The sequence below is a fragment of the Nelusetta ayraudi genome, unplaced genomic scaffold (genome assembly GCF_046127955.1).
Source record: "Nelusetta ayraudi isolate G7.1 ecotype Tasmania unplaced genomic scaffold, CSIRO-AGI_Nayr_v1 ptg000135l, whole genome shotgun sequence".
Classification (NCBI taxonomy): Eukaryota; Metazoa; Chordata; class Actinopteri; order Tetraodontiformes; family Monacanthidae; genus Nelusetta; species Nelusetta ayraudi.
This window is the reverse complement of record NW_027466185.1, coordinates 15897931-15910114: the sequence shown is the minus strand read 5'-3', so window position 1 is coordinate 15910114 and position 12184 is coordinate 15897931. Positions and strand designations below refer to the sequence as shown.

At 42.1% G+C, this 12184-nt stretch overlaps 1 protein-coding gene across 1 annotated transcript; it reads right to left on the bottom strand.

The window, feature by feature from the left end:
- Nucleotides 1-1159: 1159 nt before the first annotated feature.
- On the bottom strand, nt 1160-11657 carry matcap2 (microtubule associated tyrosine carboxypeptidase 2). Its single transcript, XM_076011713.1, has 7 exons — nt 11435-11657; nt 9933-10594; nt 7596-7739; nt 6737-6869; nt 5641-5946; nt 5221-5318; nt 1160-3442 (listed from the first exon to the last, which is right to left on the bottom strand). Exons 2-7 carry the CDS (start codon nt 10566-10568, stop codon nt 3284-3286), a joined length of 1476 nt encoding a protein of 491 aa, XP_075867828.1. The 5' UTR covers nt 10569-10594; nt 11435-11657; the 3' UTR covers nt 1160-3283.
- Nucleotides 11658-12184: the final 527 nt, after the last annotated feature.

The window sequence follows — 12184 nt, the reverse complement described above, 5'->3', positions numbered from 1 at the left end:
CAAAACAACGTTTTCCTTAAATGCACTTTTTTTTTTCTTTTGTCCTCAGCCCTGACCATGAGTGTAAGTTACTGCCAGTGACAGGTCAAAGGTCGTTGTGTCAGTGGGTACAGTGCTGCAGACTGATGCCTGCTGTCCAACACGCTGCTGTGTGTAGCTCTCAGCTTCCTTCTGGTTTCCAGTTTCCCCAGTGAAATCAAACGCAGACAAACGAGAAGTGCGACGCCACCGGATACAATTCTTCCATCTGGGGCAACAGCAGTGAGGTCATCGACAGGTTGGGTTACACTGACTGTGACTCAGCAGTTTAGCTAAAGGATCTCTGAGTTACAAATATATTCACTGATTTTAAGTAGCTTGTTGCGAAAAGACTATCATTTTTCTATTCTAGATTATTGCATATCAGAAGTCAGCATGTGTATAGATAGATAGATAGATAGATAGATATAGATAGATAGATAGATAGATAGATAGATAGATAGATAGATAGATAGATAGATAATTTTAGCTCTGGATGACTTCATGTGAAATTGATGCCTTTTCAAACATGTGGGTTGATCAGTGAATTCAACAACTGTGTGTTTGCAGTAACACCTAGACAGGAAAGGCCACTGTTGACTTCCTGCTCAGGCCTCAGCAGCAGGTGTGGGTGTTTTGTTTAGAGAAGCTAAACTGAAGCTCGCTGCATGTGTTAATGAGTGATACAGCATCCATTATTTTTTTTCAGCAGGTTCTCTGAGGATTGAAATCTTGCTCCAAAATAATTTGGTCAAATTGCGTAATTTAAATCAGAGTAAAAATATAGACTGCTGTGTAGCAGCATCACTTATTGGATGGCACAAAAAAACTGTTCTAAACACATTAAATAGAAAAGGGCATACTTACAATCAGACATAAGTATGCAAAATTACCATATTTGCAAATGTTGCATTGGTGTGAAAATGTGTTCTGCTATTGTTTGTTTCCAATGTTTCTCACCAATACCAACATTGTAACTGTACGACGTCAAATTGTTGCTGATATTTGAATTTTTCAGAAGCGTTTTTTAAAGAAAAATTGAGACTGGTGTCACCTTTCTATTGACTTCAATATCAACACTGGCCAGTCACGGTGCATATTAATGTGCAATCAATCAAATAAATAAACAACCAAAGATAGCAAATGTGCAGACATGATTTATTTCATTAAAGATTCACTTGAGAAATATCACAGACAGCAGTTTCTAAAAGGGGGGAGCGAGGGAGTTTAAATTACAATGTTGAGTTATTAAAGTGCATGAAGAAATGTGAGGAATAGAACTGTACACAACATGCTTCCAGTTCACGTCAGTGTTGCAACACAAGAGCTCATCACGTAACAAAGTGAAAACACAAAACAAGGCGTTTGGTTGCTTTGGTAAAACATAAATACAGAAGAAGAGTGAAAGTGGCATCAGCGTCTGTTCCTATTGGAGGGGAAATCCCAAAATACAACCAATCGCGACAGGAGGTATTGCACTTGAACCACTCAGGCTTCCTTGAGGGCTTTTTAAGAGGACGGCTTTTCAAATGAATCAAAGCGGCTGATTTCAACACCTCGTTGACACTGAAGGAAACGCAGTGTTTCCAGGCAGCTGTGATGCTACGTGGCTTCACGCCCATCAAGCACCTTCACTTAGAATCTCTTTGCTGTGGTAAAGCAATCGTGCTTTCAGACTCCTTCCTAGAATGAAGTGCCTTGAGTTTCTACCAGACAACTACAAACTTCACACCGTTTCCACACGGACGGAAGTGCAAGAATGCTTCCGTGATCTGGCTCGACGTGCATGAACTCATATTTTCAAGAACTACTTATTTAACTTTTGTTAAATTAACAGACATTATATTTACAGTGTAAGGTTCATATCATGAACTAGTTGAGTAAAATCAAATCTATTCAAATAAAAATGGATATGTGAGGCCACTTTTTATTACAATGTAAAACTGATCTTTTGGTTGTGTAAATGGCTCACATGTTAACTTTGTACCATATATCCCACATCCTTAACTTTGTTAACTTTTGTTCATTCCAAAGTCTTTTATGACCAAAGTTGAATGATTGTGTATTCTAATATCACTGATTGCTTTACTTTGCATCATAGCTGTTATAGCCATGAGTAGTTTAACCAAGATAAGTATGTAACATGTTCTGATAGTTTATTTGGCGCAGTCACCTGCATCAAAATGAAGTTGCTCCTTTTGATCTCAGCCGATCATTTCACAGTGTGTTAAGACAAAACAGCAACCCATTCCGGACCTCGGCCTCTCAGTCGCTACAGCAGCACATCGTCACAGTCACATTGATGATCAGAAGTACAGTAGGTGTACTAGTGTACAATCATGAATCCATCAGGAAGAATGTCATCACCACAGCACATCTGAGATGTGTTAGTGTTCAATAAAAACTCACTGGTACACGATTCAACATCTATAATTGGACAATTCTTCATGTTTTGCACCTCCGTCACCAGCCCCTCTAAGTCCATGTGTATTTTGAGATGAAAACACCACACACCATTGGATTAAAGAACTCAAAAGTGACAACAAGGTTTGGCAAAATGGAAAAGAGAAGTATTGAAAATGTTTCCTTACTGCACCAACACAGAAACCCAGACAGGTTTATTGGCACTGGTTATTAAAAAGAAGTGATTGGAGCTCAAACCTCCACACTGCATACTGGAGTCACACACCTCCGTTCAGAGGGTTTGGAGTCAGCGACTCATTTCTGCACTGAACTCCATTATAACCAGTTAGATGAGATGATGATCTTGAATGCTCTGCGAGCAAAAATCAGTCAAGATGTGCTGAACAAGTTTGGGAACATTTTAGTGTGGGAAAAAGTGATTGAGAGAATTCCAAGTGTGCACAATCGCAATTTCAAAGCATTTAACTTCTGTAAAGATGGCAGCACGTTGCACACTTGATTATCATCATCTAAAATCACATTTAATGGGATATTCAAGGCAACAGCTGTCAAAGTCATCCATCCCATAATGTGTTTAGCACGCCCTGACTGATTTTCAACTTATTTTAATGGAGTTCAGTGCAGAAACGAGTCGTCAGTCACTCCAAAACGTTTCAAGCGTTGCTTTTGTTCATGAGTGAATCTAATAAATTACTTAATGTTTCTAACTTAACTAGAAGCAGCGTGCAATGCAGCGTGCAATGCAGCGTGCAATGCAGCGTACAACGCAGCGTGCACAAAGGTGCTTGGAGGCGGTACAGGTGTGAACAGGTCCATGACGAGTCGCCTGCCTGCGAGAGGTTCAGATGATGGACTTGAGCTCGGCGTCCGTCAGCTGATTGACTGCCATGATCTTGCTGAGCTCCTCGGCGTACCTGGCCTGGTCCTGCATGAAGTGCGGGATGCGAACTTTCTCCATCTGAGCGAGTTCCTTGAGCCGCTCCACATCCTCGTACGACACCTGAGCCGACAGGTAAGAGACACAAATGTTCCTGTAGAATTAATTAATCCAACTATTTTACAAGTTTCACCAAAAAGATATAGAATATAGAATATAGAATATAATAGAAAAGAATAGAATTTATTTTTATTATTTATTATTATTATCATTATTATTATTATTATTATCATTAGTATTTTTCAAGATAATTATTTGTCCCAGACTTGCACACAGTTGATTTATAACAACGTGATTCTGAAGGGTTCACATAACATCAGATCTGTGTTCAACTAGGAAGATGCTGCGTAAGATTTCTCTTGCTCAAAGGTCCAGTGTGTAATATTTGGAGATTTTAAAGAAGAAACAACCTAATCAATTGGTTGTCCCCTCCTGAGCTTGCCGGTAAACTACGGTGGCGCTGCGTGCCCAAACCTGGATACCTCGTCCACCTTGTTCTACGTTCTGCTGTCAGGTGGCTGGATTGTCCACACCAGACTTCCTTAGAAATATGGCAGTGCAAGATGGCAGCTAGTCTTGCTATATTTACATTGTTATATTTATAAGAACCGTTCTAAGGAAAATCAAATGACTTATTGTACTGCGATTATACACTTTTATTCATCTATTTATGGGCAGTTTGTGAAGCGTTTACCAATACAATAAATCATAAATCAAACTAAATATAACACACTGGACCTCTTAACATCCAAAAACCAACATGTTTCATTTAAGGATCTACTTTACTAAGACTTGCTGATGAATTGTAAGCAAGTTATTTTATTTGCGTACAATCAAGACTTGCAGCTTTAGTTGCTCAGTGAGCAACGAGCTTGTTGCTACACTCTGACAGAACAAACACTGTGATATAAATACTGGTTTGGCTCAAATGAGTGAGCGTACTAACACATTCTGACACTGTGACTTGATGTTGACGCTGGAGGAAAGGTCAGCAGAACAACAGCTATCAGTGGCAGAGTCATGAGTCAAAGTGACAACTGCAGGCTACTTTCTCCAATTGGTGACAGCATTATTGCAATCTGCTATTAAACCAATGGCTATACTGAGACTAGGTTCACTTTACAGTAGAAGAACCATCCAGTCCTGCTTCTCTTGAGCAGAGCAGGGCTCTTTGGAATCGTTATTACATAACTCTCACAACTTGCTCGACTATATTTTTTTGTACGCCCTGTCAAAACTGCTCCTGTCAACTGAGCAATTGCATGCATAATTCATCAGACTGGTTGCCACAAGGGATATTGCTCTGATGTAACTGTAAAACAATGCAAAAGTAAAGAGCCGTGTAGAAGCGTGCTGTTCTTCGATGTGATTCCACAGTGAAAAACGGGAGCAGGAGAGTCATCGGTGTACATGAGTGAGGAGGAGAGGAAGCAAGAACAGCAGCTCTAACATGACGTAAGTCAGATTAATAGTGTATTTAGCTTCAGAAGAAAGAATTAGGAGTGAACGAGAGCAAGGGAGACTGGATAGGATAGGATAGGATAGGATAGGATAGGATAGGATAGGATAGTAGAGGAGAGGAGAGGAAAGGAAAGGATAGGATAGGATAGTAGAGGAGAGCAGAGGAGAGGAAAGGAAAGGATAGGATAGGATAATATAGGATAGTAGAGGAGAGGAGAGGAGAGGATAGGAAAGGATAGGATAGGATAGGATAATATAGGATAGTAGAGAGGAGAGGATAGGATAGGATAGGAAAGGATAGGATAGGATAGGATAGGATAGGATAAGATAGGATAGTAGAGCATAGGATAAACCTCAGCGACACTGTGAAGCTGAATCACCTTTCCGAGAGCCATCAGCAGTGGGAAGTTGATCTCCTCTCTGTATCTGAGGATCTTCAGGATGCCATCCAGATACACCTGGTCTTTACCGAAGCAACCTGTAGATAAGGAATGAATAAGATAATAAACAGAGAAGAGACGGAATATGTTTTACAAGTAATCAAAGAGGAAAAATTTAACAACTATTCTGGACAGCAAACAACATTGAAATGCAGACTTATACAAGGAATTAGAAAGAGAAACCACATAGAAGGGCTTTGAAAAGCAGTGATCTCGCAGGACGAGATTTGAGAATTCCAGCTTACACGCTTCACACCATTCAATAGAAATACCTGCAAGTCGCAATTGTACTTGGCCAACATTTTAGCAATATTGATTTTATTTTGTGAACAGCTGCGATGGGAGGGCAACTACTGTGACCTGGCAGTGCCGTGTTGGTCTGGCCTCTCTTGGCTCGCACGCAGTAGTCCCAGCGGGTGTTGGGGTCCTTGACAAAGCGCCCCAGGTTGTGGAAGAGCTGAGAGAAGGACATGTGGCTGGCCTGGTAGACAGTGTAGTACAGCAGGGCGGCCCTCCACAGCGTGGGGTCCCTCCTGAACAGCACGCTGTGGATGCTGGCCAGACCCTCCTCCGTGGGGTTGGGGGGCTTCAGGTTGTACTTCCTCCGGCCGTCGCTGGTGGACCACGGCTGGTGGCAGTTGTTGACCCCGCGGTAATAATGCGTGCCTGGTGGAGAGAAAGCGTACCGGTTAGAAAGGGGGATTACGTAACATCAGCCAGGTTGGTATTCATCTATTTCAAAAAATAGATGAATTACAAGATTAATAACTGGCTAATTAAGTCGAATTAAGGCAATTTAAGAAGGGCAACTAATGCAGATGTGGGTATCACTGCTGTTATGGCGTCATTAATGCTGTAAAACAGGCAGGACAAGGAAAACAAATACTTATACAAATCTTTCAAAAAGCTAATTTAATATTGCCAAATAAAATCTAAATTTTATTTGGCAATTTATTTGGGCACTAAAATGTTAGCCTATAATATTTATATAACCACAAATTACCAACTTAATTAAGGAACACCGTGTGTGTGTGTGTGTGTATGTGTGTGTGTGTGTGTGTGTGTGCGTGTGTGTGTGCGCGCGCGTCACTATTTTTTCTGGGTTTTTTCTGAAATGTCTTTTTTTTTAGTTTTGTCAATGGCTTTAACCTTGAAATGAATCAATCGCAACATATGTGAAAATGACAGAATATTAAAGGGGCCTTGCTTGAAGAAGGTTGCTTGTTTGTTTCAAACAAGCAACCTCTCTCAGTCTGTCTAAAGAGCTTCACCTCATCCATAGTCCTGTTTTGAAACAGCTCAGTCCCTTTTGATTGGCTAGCCACTTACTGCTAATGCTAACTAGCAGGGACCATGGTTACTGGCTCTTTGTCGTCATTCTTCTGCTCTGTTAGATGGTCATGAGTGTTGATGTGTTTTTCAAATGGTGTGAAAGGAGGTCAGCGAGTGCACTCACCAATCTCATGCCTCAACATGCCTTCCAGCCATTGCTCTCGGGCCGTGCAAACATTGATGGTGAGTTTGGGTTTGTTGTTGACCACCATCAGCGAGGCTCTGGACAGCAGGTCATCAGTCAGCCGGACCAGGATCTGACCATGCAGAAACACATCAGTCCGGCATCAGTGTTTCAGCAGAACCACATCTTCTGTCAGAGGTCTGTCTTTCATGTCAGCCAAGAAAGTACAGAGAACAGAACATTACAAAGTCAAGAGGAACTGTGGATGTGATTCTGAGCAGGAATCTTGGAGCCATCGCTGCAGTCTGTGTGTTGACTTGATGACTTCAAACTATTATTTTGAGTATAATTTTTACCATTGTTATGCTTCGTATGTTATGCTTTCCTCACCATATATGACGAGACTCCACCAGTTGAGGACCACTGGTTTAGAACATGGAAGTGTGAAAGAATAAATGAAATTGTGCAAATCCTCAGCATGCAGATTTAGGGGTTATCAATTCACTTAAATGCACGAGATCATTCAGTTCCACTGTAGGTGTCTTCTCTTTACTGGTGTGCCTACTAGGACTTCACCCAGGCATAAGCAGGACACTTGTGTGTGTGTGTGGTGGGTGTAATGGGTTCGGTGAAACATTATTAATATGGTTATGCAACGCGTTGCTACTGATGATTACATAAACTCGGGGATGCGCCGACAAACTGTGAGGATGACCTCAGGAACTGTGGAGGCATTCGCAGGTCACGTTCCTCTGGAGCTGCTCTCACGTTTTCATGCTACTGGTTGCACACGCGACCACTGCGTCAGGCGGCGCCCAGTCAACTCAAGTGCGCCTCAGTGTGACACCTCTGGTCCTACCTCCCCGAAGCAGCCTTCTTTCTCCATGTACTTCTTGATGGTTTGCCAAATGCGACTCTCATTGAGAAGGGCGCCCCCGGTGGCCTGCTCAAATTTCTCGTAGCTGCCGTATCGCTTCAAGGCGAGCTCCATGATGCGCACCGCCTGCAGGGGAGGTGAAATTCATGATGGAGGACATGGTTAATGATTTGTTTTTGGCGACATCTGCTGTTGAGGCCCTCTGATTTATGAAGTGAAACCATACAATCCACTTGTTCCTATCCCTCTATTATTTTAATGCAGTAACATAGATTTGTTCGTTTTCACCAAGTGTCATTTTAATGAACAACACCTGGATGTACCAATGTAAATGTAACTCTTAACGTCACTCTGACTCTGTGTGTTCCATCAGTAAATTCTCCAGGAAGGACAGCATTCCACCAATTACTCTTGTTTGCTACATTTTTCAGCACACAAGTGTGAAAAAGCCAAGTTGAGGTCTCATCTACCAGGAGAGCATTTTTCATGTAGAAGGTACAACAAAGCATCACAGCTTAAGCAGAAATAACTAAGAGCGCAGGGCTGCACTACTGTAGATCTAAATCAGGCTTAACAATGAACCTTTAAAAATGGGCAAAATATTTTACAGAATCAGAGGCGCCTCGCAAAAACACTGCAGAGTTCTCCTGAGCTGTTCAAGGTGGTTTTGTTTTCATACGCATAGAACAGTTCTTATTTATATATTAAAACCTGCATAGATTAATTAGGGTCTTGCCCCCAGTTAGTTGCCATCTTGCACCGCCATATTTCTAAGGAAGCCTGGTGTGGACAATCCAGCCAACCTGACAGCGCGTCTCGTATTTAGGGGGAACGCTTGCGTCCTCAAATAGGCCAACAAAGAAGAAGGTGGACGACGGATCAAGTTTTGTGTGTGCAGGCCACCGTAGTTCACTGGCAAGCTCAGGAGAGGGAGATGAGCCAAAGAGTGCTCCAATGTAAAATGCAACCACTTGCTGTTGCTGTTTCTTCTCAAAATCTCCAAATATTGCACACTTGAGCTTGAAGTTGTTCAAGGCTCATTATGTTTGAGATTTTTTTTATTTCAAAGAGCTCCCTTTTCTATAGTGAACCAATAACGTGGAGGAAAAACCCACATATTTTACAAGACATGGACAGGAAACAGAAAAAAGTAGTGCACCAAAGCAAAAGCATCACCGGCTTCGCTCTGCGGATCACTTTACCGGGCTTCCTGCTGAGCTCACTCTTTCCTTGTCTACTTATTCATGCAGTTGGAGAAGCCTGCAACACAACACCACAGTTCCGCTCCTTTTTGCCTTACTCTTTTTGAGTGGGTACATTTCAGGCTACAAAAAAAAAACCAACTGTCATGCATCAGGTCGTATGTGGCTTCAGACTAGTACACACTGTTGTTGCTTGACAGCCACAGAGGCAGTTTTACAACAGGTCCTTCAGGCTTTAGAAAGCATTCTTCTATCCTAATCTTCCAACCTCCTAGCTTCCTCCTTCACTGAGACTGTAGTCTCGCCCTCATCATTGCTGATCAGCTCTAATGCTAAACAGCTTTCGGCGGCAAATCTCTGTGATCCCAGTGACTGCAGCCGTGTGGAGGTCAGCTACCTCAAACTACCCCAGCAGGCCAAACTCCAATCTGGCGCTACTTAATTCATTTTCTCTTCCTTCTATTCATTGGCGCGGGTGAGTTTCTCGTACTGCTCTTTCATTTATGCACCAAAATAATGCATACACACACCAGGAAAAGAAAAGGTTGCAGAAATATTGATTCTATTCATATACTTTTTTTTTAAGTTTAATCAAATTAGGATCACACTGTGTACTGTTGTACAATGTTTTCCCCAACAGATGCCGTTACCCGCATGAAAGCAGCGTCAACAAGTGGCTTCTTCAACATGGTAGCGGTACGGTTGTTGATTGAGGAACGTGAGATAATTTTAAAGTGGTACTCCAAATTTCAGAATGTTGTTGGAGTTCAGAGTCTTCGTACACGTCTTGACAATTTCACAGATTTGTGATAACATAACAAGTTTTTCTTTTTGAGCAACAAAGTGACCGATGGACATGAACTGCTGCCCCTTCTGATTTTACTGTATTTTAGTCCTAACTTACTGTTATTTTAATCTCTTAATGTGTTTGTATTTTTATTGCTGTGCTTGTCTTTCTTTGTTGTCTTCTGTGTTGGTAATGAAAGATAATTTTCCACTCTGTTGGACAAGATGGTGGACAATAAAGATTTATCCTTTATCCTGATGTGTGTATACATCATTTTGGCAGACTCTGTGCAACCAAAGCAAAGCACTCTTAACACAAGCGCACACTCACCTGGGTGAGAAAACGATCTGAGGCGCTGTTGTGCTGCGCCAGGACGAGCGGAGACACCGGGTGGCTGTACTCAAATTTTGGATTGTAGGCAAAGTCAGATTTGAAAAACTTGATCTTCTCCTTGTCGACGTTGCACGGCTTGATGGCCGTGAGGATGCAAGCCTTCTTGCCGTTATCCACCTCCCAGGACGTCGGCGTCTTGACCAAGGACGAAGGTTTGGCGCAGGGGGAAGTTGGGACGCACAAGTCCCTGAACTGCGAGGCCGAGCGAGGCCTGGGGGTCAAAGCCGTGCCCACGATGGTCATGCTGCGCGCTGGCTTGGGCACATTGGGGTTGCGGCTGGAGAGGACGAGTTTCTTCTGCGCGGGCTTGCTGTCTCTCTCTGCCGGATGCACCTTCTTACGGGCGATGGCTGGACGGTTCCTTTTGCTCGACGTGGCCCCGCTTTTGGTTTTGGTCTTGGGTCTCTTGCAGGGCGACTGCTTGGAGCTCTTGGCCTCCTCCGCCTGCAGGACATCGTTCTCGCTGCCGGTGCCGAAGAGATTGTTCAAGACAGGAGGGGGAGTCTTCTCGAGGTACACTTGGCTTGGGCACACTGTCTTCTCGGCAGGGCAAAGAACATCCTTTTTGGACATTTTACCTTTCGGTCAGCGCGGTAGTTCTGGAAACAGTGGAGATGAGAAAACAAAGGGAAGCAGTGAATCTGCGGCGTACGTTTGAATCGCCTCCAAGCTCAGACCTTTTTGCCGATTGCTTGATAAGCTGATCCTCTTATAAAGGCTTGATAAAAATAGACGCATCTCAATGTCAGGCCAAGACAAAAAAAAATAAACAAGACAATAATAGAATCAATCTGTTTTGCAGTGTGAAGAGTTCACACAATAACACACTCAGGCAAACACTATTTATTTCAAATATGTCCTGCTTTATGTCAGAGATAACTCGATTCCGTAGCAGGTTCACAAATGTCTTTACTATCACAGCAAATTATTGTCATTGTCTCTTCAGGCTACCGGTGGAACGATGGAGCTTTGCAAGCAGTGCAGAAGCCTCACACAGTCACAGTGAGTTTAGAGTTAGACCTCTTGTCCGAACCACTGAGAAAGAAAATGACTTTAGCAGCAGAGGCACATTATAAATCAATACCATTAAGTAAGACGTTAGATACTAAGACTACATGCACGACTCACTATTCAAATTCAGCAAACTAGCCACATAAGCATGCCAAACTGTCGTCAGGTAGATCCTCAGGATAAATAGTCATAAAAGGGTCTAAGACAATGCAATGCATGTTAAATACAATGCGTAGCCACTAAGCAATGCAAAACAAGAAATACAATTCAAACCACTTGCAGTGTATTCACTTCTGCTTAGATGAAATGCCGACATTTTTTTTAAAACTACATAATAACTTCAATACAAATATCAATTTATTCATTAAAAATGTCCTGTGGACTTCTTTTTGACCTTCCACAGTAAATTGGATAAAATGCAACAATACCTTTAATTTCCTTGAAATCCATCAAGATTTTTTTGAGATTAGTAAAAGGATAAGGAACATTGGAGTGCTTCAAAAGTGTTTTGACTCTACGGTTCCTTCAAAACTCAGGCATCTGTAAAAACAGGTTTTCTATTCTAAAATTTAGCTGCAATTGACACAGAGATTGTTGGATTGGTGCCATTTCAAGCCTGTAGCCGACCTCAACACCCTCTACTGAAAATGCCTGTCAAGTCTCAGTGCGTCCATCCATTTCACCACTCACCATTTGTGCAAGCACTTATTCCCCCTGCGTGATTCTGAGATTAAAGACAGCAGGCATCCTGACTTTAATGACAGAATTGTGATATTGTCTGCTCTATTTGAGGAACATGAAAAGTGAAGAAGCTGAAAGACCTGCAGATGTGTGTGTGACGCTTTGGATGAGCGATTTTGGGAAAATATTGTCATCTATGTCACATCCACAGGAGATTTTTTGCAGAGATGTTTTTTTCTGAAAAATCATTAGCCTGAATTCTATGCATAGGACAGCACACTCCACTATATGCAATCCATTAAAATGTTGTTGTTTTTTTCATGCAAAATAATATAGTATGCTGGGATGGGAAAATAAGGAGTGAGCAATACCAATACCAATGAATCTAAAGTTCAAGGCTTCACTTTTGCCAAGTATGAGGACTTTATGTTCACAATTCAGTCATGATACAGTTCTCACTGGAGCCAGATGTGATAAGTTATCTGAATCATTTAATT

Bases quoted from the DNA above. Each gene is read 5' to 3' on its own strand.
- matcap2 (XM_076011713.1), bottom strand. From the start codon at position 10,568: ATGTCCAAAAAGGATGTTCTTTGCCCTGCCGAGAAGACAGTGTGCCCA. The intron at 5,319-5,640 runs GTCACAGTAGTT...CCTTATCTACAG, and splicing joins GACCAACACGGCACTGCCAG to GTTGCTTCGGTAAAGACCAG. The intron at 3,443-5,220 runs GTGATTCAGCTT...CTGTCGGCTCAG, and splicing joins TGCTGATGGCTCTCGGAAAG to GTGTCGTACGAGGATGTGGA.